Source organism: Nycticebus coucang, chromosome 16 (assembly GCF_027406575.1).
Source record: "Nycticebus coucang isolate mNycCou1 chromosome 16, mNycCou1.pri, whole genome shotgun sequence".
NCBI classification, from domain to species: domain Eukaryota; kingdom Metazoa; phylum Chordata; class Mammalia; order Primates; family Lorisidae; genus Nycticebus; species Nycticebus coucang.
In genome coordinates, this window is record NC_069795.1 from 80,242,652 (window position 1) to 80,268,095 (window position 25,444).

General features: G+C 40.9%; 1 protein-coding gene across 1 annotated transcript in view; it reads left to right on the forward strand.

The window, feature by feature from the left end:
- The window catches only part of ATP13A5 (ATPase 13A5), a 125,362-nt gene that overhangs the window by 36,569 nt on the left and 63,349 nt on the right, over positions 1-25,444 (forward strand). Inside the window, exons 8-16 of the mRNA XM_053564743.1 lie at positions 2,461-2,533; positions 3,390-3,518; positions 9,886-10,056; positions 12,129-12,286; positions 15,117-15,305; positions 19,625-19,686; positions 21,688-21,838; positions 24,135-24,218; positions 24,870-25,026. Coding sequence (XP_053420718.1) covers positions 2,461-2,533; positions 3,390-3,518; positions 9,886-10,056; positions 12,129-12,286; positions 15,117-15,305; positions 19,625-19,686; positions 21,688-21,838; positions 24,135-24,218; positions 24,870-25,026 — 1,174 coding nt within the window. The remainder of the gene's footprint in view (positions 1-2,460; positions 2,534-3,389; positions 3,519-9,885; positions 10,057-12,128; positions 12,287-15,116; positions 15,306-19,624; positions 19,687-21,687; positions 21,839-24,134; positions 24,219-24,869; positions 25,027-25,444) is intronic.

Here is a 25,444-nt window from a genome sequence, read left to right on the forward strand (position 1 = left end):
CCCAACAGGGAAGCCTCAGGAAGTCACATTAGAGCAATGAACATGTACTAAACAGTGATATCATTTCTTCCACTCAATTGGTCCAAATTATTGGAGTTTAGCTTTTCATGCAAAACTAAGTAAATAATGACATTTTCCATATAAATATTAACGGTGAATTCATTGTATTCATTCTCTTAAGGGCCGAGTTGCATAACTGTATGTAATGCTAGTCTTAGTGTGGTGACAAGTATAACATTAAAAACCATCAAAAGAACAGATCAAAATAATTTAATATCTAAAAGAAAAAAGTTAAAAAGGTTAAGCTACATTAAGTATTGTTTTTTTTCTCTTTTTTTTTTTGTGTGTGTGTGTTTTTTTTTGGCCAGGGCTGGGTTTGAACCCGCCACCTCCGGCATATGGGACCGGTGCCCTACTCCTTGAGCCACAGGCGCCACCCTATGTTAAGTATTGTTGACAGTATTCAAACCCTCTTCTGTCAGCGATATCCAAGTAACTGACTTCCCTACAAAAACAGGCAGCACTTTCTGGGGCTCCCCAGCCCTGCCCCAGAGCCCAGCATCAAGCTCTCCTGGCTGATGGCTCCTTGAACATCCACGTGAGGACCTATGTGTATGAAATCCCCTCTCATCTCTGCCTTCCTGTCCCCTGTGTTATCTCACGCGATAATGCCTCCACTTCTCTGGGCTCTTTCCATTTCTACTGCCTTTCATAGACTCATATCTCAAATTCTACCTCGAGTGAGTCTTTCCAGTGGCACAAGCACAAGTTTGTGCAGTTTCCGATGGCAACTTTCTTATTAATCATGAATAGCCATGAGCTCTTAGCATAGTATGGAGTACTATAAAAGGGCTTTATAAGAATTAATTAACTTAAAACTTGACCCAATAAAATAGATTCTGTTATAATCTCCCCTTTCAGATGAGAGAAAGGGAGTTGAACAGGCTAAATAACTCACAAATGGTAGTGTCAGGATTCAAAAGTGGGTAGCATGATTCCTGAAAGTATTTAAATGATGGTGCCCAGAGATGGGCTGGCAGAGGAGATGTTCAGGCCAGGTTTACAAAACAGGCAGCACTTTCCTGAAAGGGAAGGGTGAGCTGCCTGGGCAGGGCAAAGATGGCATCCTGTGCCCAAGGGCAGTTACGACCCCTTTCATATGGGCCCCTGCGGGTTGGGCAGGCAAATTCCACAGCTTGGCAGGAAAGTTAGGGTCTTTTGGCCTGAACTTCTCAGGGGGTGGGAGAGCCAAATCCTTTCTGTCTTTGTTCTAGGAGGAGAGGGGGAGGAGGAGGAGGGGCTGCATTTGGCCCCCAACAACCCCTCTCGGCACATTTATCCAATATGAAAATTCATGTTGCTGCCCAATCGGGTTGTACTGCCTGATGCACAGAGAAAAGGCGGGGTGCTGAGATAGTTGGGGTTGCAATAGAGAAAGAGTTTATTCCACAGAATGCTAAGTGGGGAGACAAGAGAAATTTCTCAAATCTGCCTCCCCAAGAATTTGGAAGTCAGAGTTTTTAAGGATAGTTTGACAGACAAGGGATTAAGCAATTAGGTTTGCTCATTGACTAGGTTTGGGGCAGAATTATAGGGGTGTGGGAGTTATCTTGAGTTTCTTCAGTTCCTGGGGTCATGATTCCAGTTAAGTCCGGTTTCTTAGTGAGGCCACTGGTCTGGGTGGGTCAGCCAATCCACTGAAATGAAGGACCTGGATGTTTCTATCTTAGAAACTTATCTTCAGGATTCCAAAAGTTTTCTATCTTAGAAACTTATCTTCAGGATTCTCTAATGGAGAAAAGTTAAGAATCTTTACACCAGCTATGCGACCCCAGAGTAGCAATGATAGGAAAGCAAACCAGGGCACAACAATTATTAACAAGCAAATGGGGGGACAGGAGCTGATTATTCTCCTAAGTTTTAGCTAAGCCTGTCCCTTCACAGAGTTTTGGAGCCCGTACCCTAGTTCTCACCTTGCACATCTTCATCCATTTGTAAGAGCACTTTCAACAGTTCTGAAGGAGAGCGTGTCTGTTCCACATGCAGTGAAAACACAACCCAAATATTCACAGGCTTTTACAAGTAGAAAGTCACTTACAGATCAAATTAACTTTGTTGTTTTACGGACATGAAAATGGAGGCATAGAAAGGGGAGTGAACCCTACACAGTCTGGGTCTTCCTCATTCCCATTATGCATCTTCCAGAAGGAAAGGCTTCGTTCCTCAGCGAAGCTCCTTGAGGTGGTGGCTGTGCATTAAACCAGTGAGCATATTTACTGCTTCAAGTACGAGATCAGGTTAGGTGGGGGCTGGGGTAGGGAAGCCAAAGCATCAAAAGTAAAAGTCGAGTCTCAGAGTCAGTGTGGCTGTGACAGAGGGCTTGGCATTGACTGTGTTGGGATCATGTGGTTTTCAGGATGTGGACTGTCTGATACTTAAATGTTGACTTTTCATCGGTAGCAATCGGTGAAGCTGCACAAGCTCGTGGAAGATCATAATAAAGTCCAGGTCACAATTATCGTGAAGGACAAAGGTAAGTCACATGTCAGGCCATCTTCAGGGTCTTACTATTTCAAGGTAGAATTGGTCCTACTTGTCCTTGATTTTGAGGCAAGGAGGAAACGTCTTTTCTGATTGATCCCAGGACTGGGACTTGGGGGAGACAAACAAGGCACTGAGGTACAAGCTTTGAGGAGTCATGTGCAGAGGGCTGCGTTTGAGTGCCTCGTGAACTTTCGCACCCTAGGCATGGCACCTCACTCACCTTACCCTCATCCCAGCCCTGAGGGAAGTTTTTCTGCCCAATATCTGGGGTATTTCAAATCCCCTCTGCCCTCCATATTTCACTCATTGGAATAATACTTAGGTAAACTTTCTTAAGGCTTCTTTATTTTCTTAGCTACCCATCCCAAATAGACTAATCTGGCACCTATGCCTGAGTGGACTTTTAGGTGGCTGGATACTCAGCATTTGCTCTGAGCTGGCCTAGGGTAGAGTGGCCATGGCTGCCTGCAACGAGGGGGGAGTTGCACCCCAGGGCCGCAGAAGCTATCTGTATGATTTACATAAGGCCCCAATTCAAGAAGACAAAGTGTACTAGAGGGGGTCAGGGAAGGAGCACTTCTGCATTACCCAGTGCCCTTGAGTTTTTGTTCTGGGCACAGCATTACATCAGGGGTTAAGATCAGTATGGCATCTTGTTGTTTAGCGAGTCCTTTGTATGTCTTAAGAGCCAATTCTCTAATCCTGATTCTCTTGGAATTTTCAATAGAGGGGAAGAGGCTTAAGTAGTCTTGGCCAACAGGTTAATAAGGGTTCCTAGTCACCTTCATTCTTAAGGAAAACAGGTAAAGATCAGCTCATCATGGAAACTTTGCTGTTGTATATAGGTTTGCAGGAGCTGGAATCCCGTCTCTTGGTTCCCGGAGATATTCTTACTCTTTCAGGAAAATTTTCATTGCCGTGTGATGCTGTTCTGATTGATGGGAACTGTGTGGTGAATGAAGGCATGCTCACAGGTAGGCAGTGTAACAGAGCTTCCTCTCCAATGCCTAGGCCAAGTTCTAGCTAGCCAGATAGACCTATTCTTACCTACCTAATACCAGGCCCACTCTAGGGCATTGAGTGGTAGATGAGGGAGACACACCCAGCTTTCCATTCAAATGTAGACACCAAGCAGGGTGGATTTAATTTAAATGCACACGAACTTTATGTCCACCCTATATATGTAAACATAGACTGTTTAATATAAGAATTAAGACACAATAAATACAAAGCTAGAGCAAACATTTAACACCAGATGTGATTCATTGCCTGATGGTGAGGTGAATAGTGTGCTTCGAGTTCACACAGTACAGTTTGAAACACACTCTAGCCATCAATATAAGAATCGTTTATACACACATCCAAATGAAACACAAGCTAAAAATTGCAACTCCTGCAACTGGAGGAGCACTTAGTTGGAAGGACACTCAGATTTTACCCATCCTTACCCCTTATAGATGAAAAACTACAGATATTCAGGTTTCCTTACAAAGAAGCTTGAGTTGAATCTAATGGCAAACACAACCTAACAGTTCTGATTTTTTAGATTTGTTTTTCATGTTGATCTTACTGAGCAGAAAACCAGTCTGAACTAGTTATAGTTCTGACGGTCCTAGTTCTCATGCGTGATTGGTAAAGTGCACTTGAATTTGTGTAATTAACAAGATAGTACTTATGAAATATTCCTTAGGCAAAAAAAAAAAAAATATATATATATATACATATATATGTATACAACATACTATAATGAGAGAAGAGACTCCACAGCAACACAAAAATAGAAACTATTTGTCTTTCTTGCTTAGAAATTATTGAGTTTTTCTGTTTCCGAGTGAAGATGAAAAACACACACACAATTTTCTAACATTACCTAAGTGTAATGGGAGTTTATTATCTATTCCTAAATTGTTCAACAGAAGCAGATTTCACATTAAAAAATGAGTCTACTTAATTTAAAATTGAGACAAGAAAATGCTGTAAACATAAATATGTTCAGTATAATTACAAAATACCCCTTTAAGGTGTTGAAATCTAACTGCCTTATAATGATAGTGATGAGGATTTGCATACTGATCATATCTTTTACCCAGAATGTTGCCATCGTATCCAATGTATAAACCTCGAGCCCAAGGAAAACTATCCTTTTTTCTTTTTTTTATTAATTGTTGAGGATTCATTGAGGGTACAAAGAACCAAGTGACATTGACTTCATTTGTTAGATAAAGTCCTTCTGATAATTGTGTCCCGCCTCCAAGAAGTGTTTCACACACTCTCACCCCCACCCCCCTCCCTCCTTCCCTCTGTTCACTCCCCCACTCCCCCACCCTCCATCCCCCATCACGTACTAACATCAGTTGTCCTCATATCAAAATTGAGTATATTGTATTCTTGCTTCTCCATTCTTGTGATGCTTTACTAAGAATGCATTCCACTTCTATCCAGGATAATACAAAAGATGTAAATCCTTTATGTCTTTTAGGGGCTGAATAGTATTCCATGTTTATTATTGGAGTATTTGCTATACATTTATAGCAAATATACCACAACTTGTTAATCCATTCCTGGGTTGGTGGGCATTTAGGTTGTTTCCACAATATGACAATTGTAAATTGAGCTGTGATAGTCTAGTACAAATGTCCTTATGGTAAAAGGATTTTTTTCTTCTGGGTATATGCCCAGTAATGGGATTGCAGGATCAAATGGAGGGTCTAATTTGAGTTCTTTGAGAATTCTTTATACTGCCTTCCCAAAAGGTTGCATTAGTTTGCAGTCCCAAGAGCAGTGTAAAAGTGTTCCCTTCTAAAACTATCCTTTTCACTCGAATGCAACCAGTCTTCCATCTCCCAGCAGCCTAGCAAGGAGGAATGGCTTCTCTCACTGGCAACAGAGGAGGAGAGACAGAGCAGCTTACTGCCCTTGGGCCGCTCGCTCTCCTTCACTGTCTCAGGTGTACAGTACTTGCCTTGATTCTCAGGAAAACTCCAGAGGAGTCCAGAGAAGTAGAAATGGTAAGCAATGCTGCCTTTCAGCAATGTGTGAAGTTGACCTAAAATGACCTTGAATGGTGGGTGGCTTTTCCTACTGTCTGTTTTGGCAAAGATGAAGTCATCAGTACTAAAATCTGTATAACCCAAGTCCTGAAAAAAGCTAATTTTAGAGCCAGATGCATAAAACAAAAAATACGTATTTTATATTTCTTTCTCATTAACTTCTTCAAAAAGATCAAAGTTCCAGGATCATCTAAATACTTTATGCAGCCTCCGTAGACCCTCCAACTTGCATACATTATTTGTGGGAAGGATCCTAACTAAACAATCAGAGAATAGGATTAGATTCCATAAAATGCAAAGGTTTTCCTAGGATGTTTGTTCACAAATGTGACTTAGGTATTTTTTTTTTTGCCCCATGTGAAAAATAGTCCTTCGTATATATAGAAGTCTTTATTTATGTAAGAATAAAATTAGCAAATACTCTATAGCATCTCTATAGCAACTTATATTTTATAAATAACTTTAACATCTCATTTCCTCATGGTATAAAACAAATTACACAAGGAGCTGTTATAATAACAATTTACAAAGGAGGAGACCAGGGCTGCTAGCCCATGGAAGGATCAGAATTAGGGTGGACTTTACTGAGGACCACAGTAGTGAAGAAGGAAGCTGATTCTAAAGCAGGGAAAGCTGCAGCCTTCATCTTCCTGCTTGATAGCCTTTTTCTCTCTGCTTGGTATTCCCATCCTCTGCACCTACCCTTGGTAAGATCTTCGTCCTCCTCCTCACCCCAGCTTCATTCCGTTCCTACAAACTCAGCTGTGCAAGAAGCTTATCATTATTTTATAGGCATACTCAATTTTTAATTTTGTTCTAAATTTTGCCCTCCTTGAAAGTGTCCAGAGAGCATATCTAGTGTAAGTCAGTCATCCCAATCAGCTAGTAGGTCCTCCCACCTTCTCGTGGCTACCTTAATTAGTGCAAGACATCAGGGAGGGGGTCTGATCCAGGACAGCTTTTTTTCCTGTTGTGTTCACTGTGCTCTGGGCCTGGGAACCCATCCGAGACCTGCCCCCCTGGTCTGGGAGACAGACCTTTCCTTGTGCCATCAGCTCTCGCTGTCCACAACCTTACTGCACATTCCCATGCCCCACTGTGATGCAGGCATTCTCTTGGAAACACACAACATCTAAGTCTCCTGTGCATTCTCTTCTAACTCCCAGTCCAGTGAATTTAATTTAGCCAGAAACGCAGTAGAGGGAAGGTATAATGAACAGAAAATCTTTGTTCTTACTCTCAGGCAGTACCTCAAACACCTGATGAAACTTATGAAGGACTTTTGAAACTCACAAGCCAGCTATCAACTCTCTGTGCTTTTCTCTCTGCCTCCTTTCATGAGGCAAAGATCCCAGGGTCGTATAGAAGATGTAGCTTTTCCCAAAGGGGAGGAGTCAAGAGGCAAAAGGGAATACTCTGGGGGGAGGGAGGATCTATTAATATTTTGAAAATTTCTCTTGGCAAAATAGCTCATTTTTCTTAGTTTTTTTTATGTATTATGCACTGTGCTAAACGTTTTATATTTGCTATTTCATTCAATCTGCAACTCCATTAAGATGACCAAGTCTGAGGCCCAGAAAAGGTAGGGTAAGTAATTTGCCTAAGGTGGCAGTTCTCAACCTGTGGGTCGTGACCCACAGGAACTGTATTAAGGCTTGCGGCATTAGGAAGGTTGAGAACCACTGGAAGGTCACACACAGTGGTGAAGCTAAGATCTGAATTGTTTTGTTTATTTGCTCTGCTGGGGATGCAACTATGAACAAGATAGATTTCTATTCTCATGGAGCTTATGTTCTAGTGAAGAAGACAGAAATCATGAAACTATATACATGATGTAAATTGTTAATAGTTCTAAGTTCTACACATGTGAAGAGAAAAAGCATTTAAATCCGGGCATTTTGTCCCCACAGCTTATAATTATAAACAGTGCCTCATTCTCTTAGGGGTAATATTGGGGCAGCAGGAATGAGCTCTGCCACAATCCCCTCCCTCTCCCTATACTCGTTACATGAATGATTCATTTGAGCTGTACCTGTGGGAAGTGTGCAGTGAGCTGAGAGATTTGTAGAGATTTCCCTAACCTGAAAGTGGTTAGTTCACATGGCTCTCCAGTCAGATAGGCTTATAATCACTTGATAGGTCGGGTCTTTTTTCCTCTCTTCCTTTTTTCTTTTCTTCCTCTATTTCTCTCATGCCCTGTCTCCCTTTCTTTCTCTCATCCACTAATGCATTTATTCAGCAAAAGTTCAGAAACGCCTATTATGTATGCACCAGGGATTATGTTATATGCTAGAGTCACCAAGATAAATGAGAAATGGTCCCTGGTCTCAAATCGTTTATAGTTTAATGGTCCCAGAAATGTTAATAAACAAAGACATGACATTTCAAATACTGTTACCATGCAGAAGCATCTGGCTTCTTGGGGACAAGGGAGAGAATCTCCATTACAGCACAGGGAGCCAACTGGGATGGTGACACTTCCTTCTAAAACCCTCTCCGCACTTCTTAGACATCAAATCTTTTATAGGTAAAACCATCCTTTTTTGGCTCCCAAGAAAGGCTGCTGCATGAGACTTCTTATTAACCGTAAGAGACTTGAAAATCGTCTCTGTAAAGTTATCTGATCTGAGTGTTGTCTCAGGAACATACTCTTTCCAAATAACTTTTCTCTATGATTGATCAATACCTGACTGCCTCCAATTTCATTGTGTGGGAAACTATATTAGCCTAAGCATATATTGTGCATTAAAATCCTGTGATCCAAAGGCAGAAAGACATTTGAAGTTATGTAGAAGTAGTTGCCTTTTACAAAGGATTATCTTAAAACAATGTGGTATAATGATTTGGAGATTAGTCAAAAAATTCTCTTTTACAAAGATGTTTAGTATGAAATTGAAAAAGTCACACAATGGAAGAATATAATGTTGTTTTAAATAAAATGGTGTCAGGACAACTGCTTGACTAAAGGAATTTTCTGAAGAATATTCAAGACCACTAATAAAAATTTTATAGTTTCTTATATTTTAGGATGTAAAAGAATACATCATGGCAGGAATCTAGTTTTAAAAAACGAATCATAGAAAAACGTGGGTAATTATTTTGATTTAATTCCTCTACGCATTCAACAAACCTATATATTTTAAACTTATTACAAATTACCCAGGAAAATGAGGAATATAAAAAGTCATGTATGTCGAAGTCCTTGCCCTCAGTTATTACCTAGGAAGAGAGATGAGAACTAAATTTGGGTAATTATGATCAGTATAATACTACTTACAAATTAGAAGGATGACATGTTATCTTGCTAATTGAACATTTAGTAAAAGACTTAGGGAATTTTAAATTCATCCTAGCGCTCTTTAAATCTGGAAGCCAAAAAGTGTTATTAACATTTTTGTCTCTGAAATTTGTCTTCTTGAACTCTGAGCTAATTTCTTTGTACTTTAAACAACCTGTCTTATAGCCATCAGGGAAAGGGAAAAGATTGGTTCCTGCAAGGAATGGGGGTGAACAAAAGGAAATGCACGTCTCCCAGTTGAGCTGGAGCCTGTGTAAGGGAATAACAAGCAATGGTGCTTGAATTGTGGTAGGCTTTGGCAATCTAGCAAGGAGTTTGGGTCTTATTCAGTAACGGCAATGGAAAACCCTAAGGATTTTTGAGCAAAAGAATGAAGTAACAAAAAGGGGACTTTGATAGGTTATATTTGGAAACTACGTGGAATGGCTACTATTTTCCAGCCTTGCTCTCTGAGCTCACTGTCCCTCTTGTTCATCATTATATTCCCAGCACTAAGCACAGCTGGTGGCACAGAAGCTCTTAAAAATATACATATTTGTTGAATGAATGACCGAATAAGTGGAAAAGTGAATACATGGGAGAGTGAAAGCTAATATATTATCATTACTATTCATGTGCTTGATAGCTCCTTTTTTGCCTAGAACAGCGCTGAGCTTAATGAACACGTAGGCAAATGATTAAGTGACAACTCAGCTATAATAGGTTGCTTTTTAAATTATGACAACAAGCCTTGCAGGCCAAGTATAGGAAAAATAGGTATATCTTATAAAAATATTTGAAATAGAATTACTCTGCCATTGCTTGTACCACCAGCATTCCTAAGAATAGGCATCTGACTTAGAAGGAGGGCATTAAAATCAGATTAGTTGTGGTTTTATATAAATTATATATATATATGGAATTATATAAATATAATTCTTTAAAGCTACCAAGTACCAGTTCTGAACAACTACCCGAGTTTACTTAGAATCAACAAAATACAATCTTCTTTAGGAGAAAGTATACCTGTTACAAAGACACCATTGCCCCAAACGGAGACCACGATGCCTTGGAAATCTCACAGCTTGGAGGATTATCGGAAACACGTCCTTTTCTGCGGAACAGAAGTTATCCAGGTCAAGCCCTCTGGACAGGGGCCTATAAGAGCAGTTGTTTTGCAAACAGGTTAGTGGATTCCACTTTTGTAAATTTAGTTCATACTTGGAAGTGAGGAAAGTTAGATTAGGGAGATTTTATTTAGAATTATGGAGTTTGCCACATTTTGGTAATAACAATCATCCTTTTTTCCCCCAATAAGGTCCTTATTATTCTAAATTGTCACCATTTTCAACTTAATGGTTTATTGTTAAAACCACTGCATGTGATGAAGGCTGTCTGTGGATGAAGTAAAATTCCTCAGAGGGAAAACTCTGCTCTTCTTTTAGCTTGTGACCATAGACTTCTTTTCCTTCTGCACTTCCTCTGAGTGATTATCAAATAAACAATTTCAACTATGACTATGAGGAAAGGACTTTTTCCTTTCAAAGAGTTTCTTGCTAGGCTGTATTTCCAACTCCTGGCTGGACACCTCCACCGGGTGCCCTGCAGATACAATTCAAGGTCAACCCATCTGAAAGTAAACTAAAAAAAAAATTGAAAATAAAAGTAAACTCATCCTCCTATATTTCTATTAACAGGATCACCATGTAGCTCGGCTCTTAATATCATCTTTAACTCCTCGCTTTCCATTGTACCAAAGGATGCATCAAATCCTTATGATTCTACAGATACTTCCTAAGTCCCAGTCTTCCAGTGACATTATACAGTCAAGTTCTTCTTGGTCCCAGCTGTGGTACTCATTCTTAACCTGAATTTCTGCCACTCTAGATATTCATAGATGCAAAACACACATTGCACTTCGATGGGCTTCAGTGTTGTCTATGATTGAATTGTTTTAGCTGATTTTTAAAAATAAAAAAATCAAATTTTTAAAATGTTTGAACTAGTTAGTCGGTATTAGAGTATCCCTCTGTTACCAAGACAGCATTGCCCCCAAATAGACAACACTACTCCAGAAGTTACCCAGGTCAAACAATGCAAACGTTAACCTTAAATGGAAGCTAATGGTTAGCATGGAAACCATCTAAGTACTCATAAAATTCACAGGTAGCAAAGCTGTAGTTGTCCACCAAGGAATGGGAATAAGGCACATTTTATACTCATAATATGGACTCATATCTAGAGTAGATTAATAGTCAATCGTTTTAATTTAGATATTAAGGAATATCTACTACGTACTATGCAAACGTGAAAGCAAAAAATTTGTGAGATATATCTTTTATGGTTTGTGCAAGAGACAGATGAGTTTACAGTTAATTAAAATGGAGAGTGGTTATAAATGCCGTATCACCAAGTATTTCAGGGACTTCAAAGAGTAAGAGAAATTACTTTCTATGTGAAATATGGGAGAGAGTTCTGGAAATACTTGACGAGATGACCTTTTGAGCCAAACTTAATCAGATGGGAAGTGCTTAGTTAATCATATTAGAGCTGGAAGGAAATGCTAATTTGCATCTATAAAATACCAATGAAGGAATGTATAGGGGCCTTCTAGGCTGAATGGGCTGTTAAGAGATCAATCCAAAATAGGAGTAGATCAGGTTGAAAGGGACCTTGAATGCTATGCCTAGAAATTTGAACTCTATTTTTTTTTTGCAATTTTTGGCAGGGGCTAAGTTTGAACCCACCATCTCCAGTATATGGGGCCAGCGCCTTACTCCTTTGAGCCACAGGTGCTGCCCAATTTGAACTCTATTTTAAGAAAGTGGGGACCCTAGAAAGTTTTTTAAGCACAAGAATGACATTGTCAAAAGCCTACACACATATATTTTTGAGGAATTACTTTCTTTGTGCTTTTCTTTTCTCTTAATTTTTAATTATTTTTCAAGACATATTTGAGCTTTAAAGCTCCCTCTGTCAGGATCTCATTTTCTTGGTCACCACATTCTTCTACTCCATAGTCTTCAACTCCATGGGTGAATGAAGTGCAAGAGAAATTAAACAGAGCTAAGTGAAAGGTACTGATTGCTCCTGGTGATTTGTAGCAACAATGAATGTGAATGCATTGTTAGGTCAAAGAAATCTGTTTTCACTCTAGTGACCCACTTATCTGATCCTCTGTTCGATCCAAATCACTTTTGGTTTTGAGAGACAGTATATTAAAGGTCCTTGCTTCATCTGTAATCATCTTTATATAGGTTACAATACAGCCAAAGGAGACTTGGTGAGATCAATCCTCTACCCCCGGCCTCTGAACTTCAAACTATACAGTGATGCCTTCAAATTCATGGTGTTCCTGGCCTGCCTTGGTGTTGCAGGTTTTTTCTATGCCCTAGGGGTATATATGTTCCATGAAGTAAGTACTGGGGCTAAGGCTTTGCAATAATACAGCTTTCAAGGAGAGATTGACCTAACTCAAGAGGATTGGATAAGGTTACCTGTTGATTCTGTTATTCTATGTAACAATGTTGTCCACAAGAATAAGAATAGTCTGTATCTATACTGTCCAACATAGTAACAATCACATATGCTTTTATTGAGCACTTGAATGTGGCTAATGTGAATAAAGAAATGAATTGTCAGCTGGGTGTGATTACACCTGTAATCCTAGCAATCTAGGAGACCAAGGCGGATGGATTGTTTGAGCTCAGGAGTTCAAGACCAGCCTGAGCAAGAGCAAGACACCGTCTCTAAACATAGCTGGCCATCGTGGTGGGCACCTGTAGTCCCAGCTACTTGGGAGGGTTAGAGAATCGCTTGAGCCAAAGAGTTTGAGGTTGCTGTGAGCTTATGACACCACAGCACTCTACTGAGGGTGACAAAATGAGACTCAAGTCTCAAAAAAAAAAAAGAATTTTCAATCTTATTTAATTTTAATTAATTTAAGTTTAAATAGCTCCATGTAGTTAGTGGCAACCCAACTGTGATAGTGCAATTGTGAAAAGTTGCAAAGTTCACTGGCTATTTTTGCCACTTGAATAGGAGTGGCATTCTATCCAATGGGAGCCACATTCTGCAAATGTGGCATCTGTGATTCCCAAACCCAAACAGGCTTAGAGAAAATGCATGAGAAAAATTTAGTCAATGAGATCAGAAAGCAGGAAGGGCATGCTAATTTGAGTGAGCAAAACCCAAAGAAAGAAAGGCACAAGGATCTGGAACCAGCAAGCAATTATAAGTATAGAAGGTGGGAGTAGAAGGGGTCTTGAATGTTCTGTCTACTTTACCCCCAGGTAATATCTAAAGCACAATGCAATCAGTGGGTTGCCCATGTGTTCTGGTTGGGGCCTGAAATGGTATTGCATGGGATTCCCACTTCCTCTTAAGCTACAAGTGACAGGTGTCATTTGGATGCCTCCCTTCATAGCCGCATTGACTAGGGAGGGAAGAGTTGTCACTAATGACTTCTAAGGGTCTTCTGAGTCTTGAGAGTCTGATTCTGTTGTGAATCATGCATTCTCTATATTAGACATGCTAGGATCTTAATAGTGGTGGCTGGTGTTGAAGAAGAGAAATTGGTGAATGAAACATATAAACATAGATAAGAAACCTAGTTATAATTTCCAGACTAGTGGCATTCATGTGTGTTTGTAGGGGGAATACTGATAGGAAAAGGCATAGTTACAAGAATTTCCAGGCAGTGTTCATGATAAAACTTAACCTCTGGATATTTATTTCAATCTGAGATAAGCCATCAGGGAGTACTTCTAGGTCAAGGGAGGGCAGAAGAAGCCAGCACCTTTTGTCAGGAGAAAGATAAAGCCAGAAAGTGAGGAAGTTTGCCAGTTTCATGGAAGCCCTGGCTTCCATTGAGTCTTCATTAGGAATGAAGTTTTCCTGGAAGAACTCGATATCCATTATACACTTAGCAACTGACTAATCCCAGACGCCATCTTATGACTATTGGCTGCCTCAGTTTGCACTGGTTGGCGGTTAGACAAGGCTAAGTCTGCAGGGTAAAAACATCTCTATGTCTGTGGTTGGAGAAAGCAGGGAATGATGGATTTTGCAATAAACTGAGATTGGGTAAAAGATGTGCCCAGTGGCCAATGTTATTGAATTTGAATTCTACATATCCAGCACTCAAAAGACGACATCATTTATGGCAAAAATGTTGGTTAATTTCACAAAAACATAGGCAAGATTGTAGATGGTAGAATCAATATCTAGTCTAGCGGCTCTCAACCTGCGGGTCGCGACCCCTTTTTAACAATGAAAATACATTGCAGCATTAGGAAGGTTGAGAATCACTGATCCAGACCACGTGAGAAACAAAACAATGCTGTGATTTTATCTTCGCCCTGACCTTAGCTCAATGAGACCCCTCTGCAGACCTGCCAGGGACCCTGACTCTGTGAGAGTTGACTGGAAAATATAGCACACTGGCCATGTGTTTGCACTCCAGAGCCAGACAGAATAGGGTTCAGATCCTCATTATCTCACTATCATGTAATCTTGGGGAAGTTACTTAAATTTGTTAAGCTTCTGTTTCCTCACTTGTTCAATGAACAAAGTAACAGTGTTTACATCATAGGGCTGTGAGGAGTAATTAACTAATGCACCTAGCCTAACACCCAGCTGGCCTCCCTACAGCTGAAAATGTAGGCTGAGGTCTCTGCAGAATCTTAGTCCTACTTTCTATCAGGTCAGCATTCATTCACTCTGTGTACTGAACCCCTCCTCTGCTCCAGATCCTGTTCTAGGCTCTGTACTTATTTAGAGATGAGTAAGATGGATTCAAAGATGACTGGGCCACAGCTGCTGCCCCAAGGAGTTTGTAGGCTAGTGGGGAAGAGAGATTTATAAACCAATGGTCATGCTGCTGAGTGAGTGTTGCAACCCAAGGCTAGTAGTGCCCTGGAAGGCCAGACAGTGCCCGGATGTCTAAGGAGCAGAGAAAGAACAGGTGCTTGGGCAGAAGAGATGCCAAGTGGAGAGAAACAGAGTCAGGAAAGGGTAGATTTGGAGCAGGGATCAAAGGTCTCCTTTGGTCTGTAGTGGGAGACAATGTGTTTATTGCATAGGCACAGACAAGAGAACCTTCAGCCCCAGTAAGGAGCTGACTCTGAGTATTCTGAGTTGGGTCTCTAGGGCTCCTCTGGTGTTGCAGGAGGTAGGTGCCAGGAGGGGTGCCAACCAGCTCTGTTGGACTGATCCATGTATATGTCCATCCCTCCTTGCCCCAGGTCCCTCTGAGAGATACTGCGCCCATGGCCTTGATCCTCCTCACCGTGACCGTCCCTCCCGTGCTGCCAGCCGCCCTGACTATAGGCATCGTGTATGCCCAGAAGAGGCTGAAGAAAAAGGAAATCTTCTGTATCTCCCCACAGAGAATTAATATGTGTGGGCAGATAAACCTCGTGTGCTTTGACAAAGTAAGATCCCAACTTTCCAGGTTGAAGGTTAATGATTTCAAGGCCCAGTAGAGGTGGGGAGGGGCGTTGGAAAATACCTAATCCAGGGCCTCCATTTAAAGATGGGAACACTGAAGCTAGAAAGGTTCTCACAGTGAGCGGTGTAAGGTCACATTCTAGAAACCTGCAACAGCAGCTTAGCTATCACATAGTGAATTTTTTCCCTGCAAAATTAATGTGTTTGTGACTGTTCTATTTTAGAACAACCTATCACTGCGTTAACTTCTATGATTGACTAGTTTGTGCAGGCAAAAAATGCAAAGAACATTTCTCTTCCCTGAGTTCTTTGTGCAGAGCGTAAGTGGATGTATTCCTTTCTCCTCCTCTGCTTTTCCTAAGGAAGGGAAAGGAGTGAACAGTGACCCCCGTGTGCCACTCCTATCACTTGTTTTCCCATTGCACTCCCAGGGATCAGGGTTCCAAGCTAGGTTATCTCTTCATAGGGACTGAGAAGGTGGGAGAAGAGGAATGTAGATGGGGAGGGCTGCCGCTGTGGGGCAGGCCCCGAGACCCTCTCCCCCAGGGTTCTCCTATGGGGACGTGGAGAAACTGCAGCCTCAGCCTCCCGCTATTCAGATCCTGCCCTCAGCATGTAATGCAGTGGGCCTGCCATGGCCCCTGTCTTTAGTCCTTTTGTGTTTGAATAACTGATCAAGGCTTTTGCCATTTTTTGGTTAACCCACATTGGCAGTGCTGTACACAGTGCTGGTAGAGAGTCCCACTTAGGAGAAGCTCCTAGCTCTTGAGAAGCCCACAATCTAGCTGAGGACGCAGGGAAAACTGGAGCGTCGATGACGATCATGCCATGGGATGTGTTCTTCACAGAGGAATGAGCAGAGCCTGGGGCACAGTTGCCTGCCACACATGGGACATCACCTCTAAGCTGGAGTCCTGCTTGTCAGATGCAGTAAGCCCCAGGCTCAGAGGCAAGCAGTTCGGACACTCAGGGTGTGAAAGGCCAGCCACGCTAGGGGAGAAGAGGATGTGGGGTGTGGCTAGAATGCGGGCTGCTTGGTAGAGATAAAGCTGAAGAAAGGGGACTCCGGTGCCAAGCTAAGGCGTGAAATCTGTTTTGAAGGAGAATGATGTCCTTGTTTGTCAAGAGGACTAGTGGCATTTTTATAGGTGTTTTGTTTATTCCACTGGGGGGAAGTGGTGAGAGATGAAAGGGAGATAAGATGATGGAGGAGGCCATGGGGGAACAATGAGAGACCAGCAGGTCTAGACAAGCAGAGCAAGAAGGCAGAGAGGAGGACAGGCATGAGACACCGGCACGGACCTCGCCAGTCCTGGACCCCAGGCGCACCTCTCTTAGTTTATTTCAGTTCTCTTTCTCTTTGTGTTTTGTTTAGCAAAAAAAGTTCTCAGTTGCAGCCAGTCGAAGGTTAACTTAACAATAAGTTCATTTTAGATTCAGGGCCTGTTAGAAATCCCTGGAAGTTTCCTAATAGGGATTCCTGTTACTTACCCAGCAGCCTTGCTAGTGTCTGGAACACAAGAGGAAGATTTATAAAATATGTTCATTACATCTGTGTGTTTCTAAAATTAATTTTTTCCAGAGACTGTTCACTTCACTTCCTGCACAAAATTTCTTCATTTGCATTCTCATGGCCTCCTCTGCTAGGCTTTCTGAGGGGCTGCTCCCAGGCACCCTTAGCCAAACTCCGTACAGTGTGACAACATGTTACAGTGGAAAGAGCTCTTGGTTGATAATTGGCAAAATGAGAACTCTAACTCTAAATGTGGTGTATGTATATGTGTATATATATATATATATATATGTATATGTGTATATATATATATATATATGTATATGTGTATATATATATATATATATGAGACAGAGTCTGTCTTACTCCATCACCCTGGGTAGAATGCCAGGGCATCAAAGTTCACAGAAACCTCAAACTCCTGAGCTCAAGAGATCCTCTTGCCTCAAATTCCTGAGTAGCTGAGACTATAGACGCCCACCACAATGCCTGGCTAGTTTTTTCTATTATTTAGTACAGATGGGGTCTTGCTTTTGCTCAGGCTGGTCTCGAACCCCTGAGCTAAGATGATCTACCCACCTTAGCCTCTCAGAGTGCTAGGATTATAGGCATGAGCCACCATGCCTGGCCTTATTTCTATGATTTGTTAGGATAAGAAGATTGAACCACAGTTATCTCCAAGTTTCTTCTCAGCTTTCACCTCTATAAAACTCTATCAACATGATGTTAGAATTAACCATTCCACAATTAATTGAATTTTCATCATCTAGTGTTATTTTTCATTTGGAAGATATCTACCAGTGGGCTTCTGAGTTACATTTGTTCCCATGTATATTTTATGTTGGTTTGTTATATGTTCTCTAAGACAAGGTTTTTCTTTATATTCAACACACTCCAAGCCTGGCCTTATATTTATTCTAAGAGGTTTTCTTTTTCTATCTTATTTCCTTTAGAATCTCAACTATAATTCAGTTTTCTATTTATGGTTATTTGTATTGTATAAGGGTTATTTTCCCATAGATAAAAAACATGGTCCTATTTCTGTTCTGCTGCAGTATCATCTTTGTTTTCATGTTCAAAATATTGATGTTTAAAAACATAATCTAGTCATCAGGAAAACATTTCAGTTTGAATTAAGTTGCTTACTCTTTTGGAAATGCAACAACTCAAGAAGATTTGGAAGCTAAATACATTTGGGGGCCCTTATAAAATTCAGGGGGAAATGAAGTAAATAGCTCTTTTTTAATAAAGTTATCATTGTTCAAGAAATAACTCACACAGGCATGCAAGCTCTTTCTTTGTAAAGTCCAAATAAATTAATGAAATGAAGATTTCTTATTTCTTTAACCCAGAAACCCAGAATGGGCTCTGTCTTTCCTCATGCCATGCAGAATTTGCTTAACACTTTCTGGTCTAGTGGAAAGCTTCTTAGATTCTGGTGCTTCTGCCTCTGCAACCTGCAAGCTACTGTGACCTCAGCCTGTTCTTTTTGCCTCCAACCTGTCTGGTCCCTATTTACCTGGTTGTAGAAAGGAAAAGTCTTATACTGCGGGTAAAGCATGATGCCAAAGTGATGTGCTGTAATGACAGAAAATGTCATTTCAGAAATCCAGACTAGTCAGTGTTTATACAGAGACGATCTTACAAAATAGTGCCAGAGACCTGAATGCCAGTATTGAAACAGAATACTCTGTCCTGCTTGGGTAACTCTGTTCCTCCCTGGCAGGGCTGAAGCAGCTGCAGCCAACTCTATTTACTCTGGTGTTAAGTAGGCCTAAAGCTGTCGGGCGACCAAATCAAGACACCAGGGTCTGTAATTAATGCATGCCCGTGAAGCAATGTGGAAATTAAAAGTGCTGTCATAGGTACTCGGTTTCATTTTGCTTTTTCTGTTGCATTATCTGACAAATACTCTCCCTTAATATAGTAAATCACATCTCCCAACCATTTTCCTCTGGATCTAAAAATAAAACCCATTTGTGGGCATTAATTAATATTTATTATTAGCACTTAGTTTCTCTCTATCATCTCAAAGCCCTTTCTCAACATTTCATTATCAATTTGGACAGTTGCTGTGTCACCCGTATTTTTAGAAAATTACTGTGAACCAGATGGCAAACTGTGAACTAAACAATCTTCAAAGAAAAAAAGTCTGAGCTCTGCTTTGGAAAGACAGCAGGTGCCAACTAAAAAAGTCAGACTGAGCCTAGTTCCTGTACTGAAACTCTTCCATTTAACAATGGTAATAGTTATACGAATAAACAAACCCAGACTGGGTGTGGGGGCTCATGCCTGTAATCCTAGAACTCTGGGAGGCTTGTACTGGGGAGTTCAGTACCAGCCTGAACAGGAGTGAGACCCCATCTCTAAAAAAATAAAATAAATAGCCAGGCACTGCAGCAAGTGCCCAGCTACTCAGGAGGCTGAGGCAGAAGGATAGCTTGGGCCCTTGGGTTTGAGGTTGTTGTTAGCTATGATATCACAGTACTCTACTGAGGACAGCAAAGTGAGACTGTGTTACAAACAAACAAACAATGAATCACAAAAGCAAATACTTGTGATTTTGTTGTCATAGCAACTATAATTATCAATATGATCTTTGGACCATTGTATCACTGGCTTAATATTTCCTTTAGATACCCTTCTTCAATTCAAACTTTTATACCTACAAGAAATTTGAAAAACTAGATCTATTATAATGTCTTGGAAGCTTGGGGGTTTTAAAAAAAAATCATGATGTAATTACAAGTTTTAAATCTTCTGCTAATATCAATTCTAATTTTTATTCAGACTGGCACACTCACCGAGGATGGGCTGGACCTCTGGGGGACCGTCCCTACTGCCAACAACCGGTAGGTCTCTTAAATGGTATGTGTGATTGGTGGGGTTACCTTGGTGATACTCAAATCTGTTCTTCAGATGTTGAGAGATGGATGCTACATAAAATACATGTAATAATTGGCTGGTACCAGCTCCCAATTATTCTAACTTGTTTAATGAGATGAATCCTAAGTTTGGAATTAGACAGGGAAAGTAGTCTTCAAACTCCACAGGAGAAATAGAACAGAATGAGGTGGATAATTAAGGAACTGAATTTATAAAATAGAGGAAAGAATAGTGAAATTAAGACCATGCTTAATTAAAAACTAAAAAGACTTCCTGGGTGGCTAGTGGAGGCAGGTGTGGTGGGGTATCTGGAAGAGAAGTACTCCATCTTGCCCCTCATGGGGCTCATAGTAGTAAGACGAAAAGATGCAAATACACCCACTTTCCATGTACAACACAGGCCATGAAAATGCTTACCATGGGCAGAAATACCAGAATGGAGAAGAAGCAATTAAAATTCCTTGATGTGACATACGGTCTGATTTTTTATATAATAACATGGTGGGCAAAGACAGAAGTTAATTTTGAAATAAATTGTCAAGGAAAGCCACCTGAAGAAGATGGCACTTGAGTTAAGTTTGGAAGGATGTGTGGCTAGAAATTTCACAGAGGTGGGCTAAAAGCAGAGACCAGGAAGAGGAGAAGACAGTCACACAGATGGCCACGCCAGAACAGAGCAAAAGAGGGAGAGCCCCTTGGCCCAGCCTCCCCCACTTCCTAGCTCCTTTTCTATAGGATTAAGACCTGCCTTCTCAGACTGGTGACGGCCTCTGCTTTTAATGTCTGGGTACCCCAGTTTGGCTCCTCCACAGGCTGAGACCTGCTGTCATTCAGAGAAGGAGGTATGCAGGGGCATATAACTATGACAGGGCCGGGGGGCAGCCCAGGAACAGGGCAGCAACAGACTGGCAGTGTGGTATTGCAGGAGATTCCCTGGGCTGGGAGTCAAGGGCTGTGCTCTCACTTACTCAGGTGTCTCTGCTGCTGCTGGATACTCAGATATCCCAGCCAGGCTTTGTCTAAATAGACAGGGTCCCCTTGGCCAGAGAAGTGAAAGTGATAAAGATGCCTACAGGTTCCACACCTCCATCTTCTTCTCTCACCTCTGGCCCTTAAAAACTTTTTAGGGAGTAGTGGAAACAACTAGACACAATCACTATTCGGTTGCAAGGCAGAAGAAGAGGAAGGTAACTATGCCAGTCTGTACTAAAAGAGGAAAACAGGCTTTTGAAGGTGAGATAACCAGGGCGTGGGGGCAGACTCCAAAGGGCTGAATAGTGAGAAATGTTTCCAAGTCTACCCATTCTTTAATTTGCCTGGAGCCACCAGGAAGGCATTTCTCCTGTCCCTGCACCTAATTTGCCTAGGGACTTCTTGCCTAGGGTGTGTGGCTTTTTGAAGCTCAGCTCTGAGCTTCCTGCTCACCACCTTTGTGCAACCTTCTCATTAGGTGGGCTGACTTCAGGTAATAACATGACATAAGGCCTTGCCATTATGTCTATACCCTCTGAAATCATATTATTGATTGGCCAGTGGCAAAGTGTGCTGAGAAGGGAATTCATGTCTAACTCAAAGAAGAGTTCTGTAAGGATCACTCTGTAGGCAGAATACTCTGGTTAAAAAAATAAAGAAACCAAGTAAAGAAATCAAGTAAGCAGGTGCTTGAGGGCAGGGAAGTCCCTGGGCTAGTAGAGAAATAGCAAGATGTTTACTCAGGCTCCAGAGTCCAGGGCATAGAGGACATTAGCAGTAGTAGAAGCTGTCAACTAAAGTAGATCTGAAGTGATAGGACCTAGATGGAATCCCAGGCTAAGGAGTTTGCACTTGAATATATGCAGCATACAGAGCTGTGGACTGGTTTTAAGCATAGGGCTTAGGTGCCTGGAATTCTACCTTGGTAAGATTTAAGGGTTAGAGTGTACAAAATGATTTTATTGAAGACCCTAATTTACTGTGTTCTCTACCAGCTTCCAGGAAGTCCACCGCTTTGCCTCTGGCAAGGCTTTGCCCTGGGGCCCGCTGTGTGCAGCCATGGCCAGCTGCCACTCTCTGATCCTTCTCAATGGGACCATGCAGGGAGACCCTCTGGACCTCAAAATGTTTGAGGGCACTGCCTGGGTAAGGTGACAGTTTATTTAATTGAAGCTTTTCTGAACCCAGAAAGGATTTATTTTGATGTATGAGTGAAGGTTTGATACCATCCTCTTTTCTAAAGAACATTGATAATGAGCTCAATAAGAAATAAGGTCCCACAATCAAATACATTTGAGAACTGCTCTTTAAACAAAGTTCAGTTGACATCTCAACTGCATGATTTCTTTAATATATTGTGGTGCTTTGTGAATGTTAAGGAAAGAATATGATATTCAGTATCTACCAAACCTATGAACCCAAAAAACCTTTACTGACAGGCTATACATGACTTGTTCTTCAAGGAAACCAATATTCTCTAAAACACTCTTAGAAAAATGATCCTCTAAGCAATGGTATTCAATATAGCCACTAGTTCTATAAGGCTCTAAAGACTTGTAACCTAGCCATGCAACAGAGAAACTGAATTTTAAATTTTATTTAATTTCAAATTATCTAAATTTACAGTGGCTGGTAGCTACTGTACTGTACAGCCTAAGTCTAGACACTAGATTAGAGAACCCTCATTTCAACTAGCCAGGTTTTCTGAGCGGAACATGAATGACAAAGCATCTTGGAGGTCGTTGTACCACGGTAGAAGACCTTTGCAATCCACTGCTCTGTAGCTGTGTGATCACGAATCCAGCACCAAGACCACGTCTGTGACCTCATCTATGCTTTAGAGGTGTTTAGTAACACCTCATTTGTCACCTGTGGTGAACACTGAGACAAGGAACTCAAGTGGGTTTGCCAACTGTGAAAAGCCAAACAAGTAGAGGGTTTTCATTAATTAACTAGCACATCCTGCTGCCCTCCAAAGAAAGTTCTACAGCTACTTAGAATGGTGCATAAAATGTAGGACAGCAGCAGTTAAACCTAGTTGTCATGAAGAGGCTAATACGTGTATAAAGATGTATGTATATAATAGGAAAATATTAGCCTTGTAGCTTTCTTGAGGCCAAATCAATAAAAGGGACACCTGGTAAAAAGGGAAATTTCTGATATCCGTAAGTTAAAATGAGAGCATTTTATTTTTTTCTTTTTTTTTAATTTATTTATTTTTATTGTTAAATCATAGCTGTGTACGTTAAGATGCACCGTAGATGTGGCCCCATTTCTGCAGAAAAATTTTTGATACAAAGACAACAGAGTAACCAGTTTTCTGGATCTTCATGTTTGTTTTGATTTTGTTTTTTGGATCTCAATGTAGAGGAATCAGCATACTCACTATGAACACTGTCCTTACCACCAGCATCATTGGAAACAGCAGAATGCTGAGTTGCACAGGGTCATGTAATAATTTACTTTGAACCTTGTCCTAACTATGTCACCATCTCCAACAGAGAAGGGCTAATCTCTATTTTATAAGTTGGGGTCTGTTTGGGAACATAAATTTTTAGTATTAATTCTACAAGAACTGTCTGTAAGAGTACTTGTAATCCATTCCAAAGAAAGCACAAAAATGCAACATTAGTCACTAAATTTAAAGCTGGGTCAGAAACAGTCTAGAGTTAAACGTCTTTTAGTAGGAAGGAAACTCCCACTAAACATAAGGTGGAGGAAAATGTCCCTTTAGATTTTTAGGCATTTTAGTTCTAGAAAGGATGTCGGAATGTTTTTCAGAAGGAACTATGATGAGGTGGAGAAATGAAGTGTTGTCCCCAAGGTTAAACAAGCGAGTGATTAGATGCTATCATCTATTTTCTGATCCTACTATTTATATATATGACTGTTTTCCCCATATTCTAATGTTGGTTAATATTGATTTTCTCAATAGATTAACTTCTACTGTTGCAATATCCAAAGAATACAAATCATTTTTAAATGTGCTTTCTAATTTGCTAGCAGCTAATACAGATGGATAACTCTCTAGTTAATTAACTTAGGCTGGCAGTGCAGACACAGTGTAAAGAAGGAGTTTATCTCAGGACCCAATCCCCTCTTGTCTATAAGCCGGAGTGCTCAACAGTAGGGAGAGTAGATCTCCACGTAATCCCTCCTCCAGTTACTAGATGAACCCGTTAAGGAAGATCCATTGACTTCTTCCGTCAATTACTTCTCAAAATGTATTCATGCTATTTTCGGCTGTTTAACCTTCTACAATAAGATTCTTAATATGATTCCACACAACAGAAATTTGACAGTGGTGGTATTAAAATAATCGGCCTGGAAGAGAAAATATGTGAAAAGGGTTTTGAAAAGATTAAAGGGTTATATAAATGAGATATTTCCTTCTTATTTTTTTTCTCCAAAGAATCTTACACATGTTTTCATTTTATAACAGAAAATGGAAGCTTGCAGTGTAGACTCCTGCAAATTTGGGATGTCTGGTTCAAACATAATAAAACCAGGACCAAAAGCCAGCCAGGTATGATTTGCTTCTTTACATGGTACAGCTCTTTCCCATTTAAAATGGATGAAGCTTTCTGACTTTGGGATATGTTTATACTCCTACTATTGTGTCTTACCCTAACAGCTTCCATAGTTGGTTAGCTCATTCCTTCATTCCTGAAGTCACCCATTAGGTATATTCAACAAACACTCCCTGAGTACTCACGTATGGGAGAGCATTGTGCTAGGTGCTGGCAGATAAAGGAGTTTCCAAACTAGACACATGGGGCTCTCTCCTGGAGGGGCACATAGACTGGAAGAAAAGTCCATATCTGTACACATAAGTGCAAGATAGTACACTAAATGCTCTAGTAAGGGCTGAAGAAAGAGGTCTAGGAGTCCAGCGGTGGGAGTGAACGCCATTTCTGAGGCAAAGAAGCACCACAAAGGAGGCTGCCTGTGAGCTTGGCCTAGAAGGTGATTAGGATTTCTCCAGGTAGCTGAGGGTAAGGATCTTGAAGACCAGACAACTTGTTGAGGGAGGTGCCTTAAGCAAGCCAGGAAAATATCAGTATTGTGACAGATACACTTCATGATGTTGCTGAGTCCACTGCAGAGCCTGTTTGTTGGTCTGTGTCTGCTCAATAGCACTTAACAGCTTAACATCCTTCTGCTCATGCATGTGTAGAGCCCTGTGGACGCCATCACCATCTTGCGCCAGTTCCCCTTTTCTTCGGGCCTGCAGAGGATGTCCGTGATTGCTCAGCTAGCCGGGCAGGACTTCATCCATGTCTACATGAAGGGTGCCCCAGAGATGGTGGCCAGGTTCTGTAGGTTCGAAACAGGTATGTGCTGTCACTTTTCTCTTTCAACAAGTAAAATGTTGAAGTAACAACAAGTAAAAGACCAAACACTTAAAGGAAACCAACACATAACAGTGCACTATCAATGAATATGAAGTTGGTCATGGTCTGTGTGGGTGGAAGGTGGGCCCAGGAGATCTTATGATGTGGGAGATATGGTCCTGGTTTGATAGTGATGGTATTAAAATAATCGGCCTGGAAGAGAAAATATGTGAAAGGGGTTTTGAAAAGATTAAAGTGTTATATAAATGAGATATTTCCTTCTTATTTTTTTCTCCAAAGAATCTTACAAATGTTTTCTTTTTATGAAAACTTGAAATGAATCATTTCAAGGCAGGGAGGTGCACACTAAATATTTGGCTATGGTCTAATGAAAAGAGTACAGTTCAAGATGTGAAGC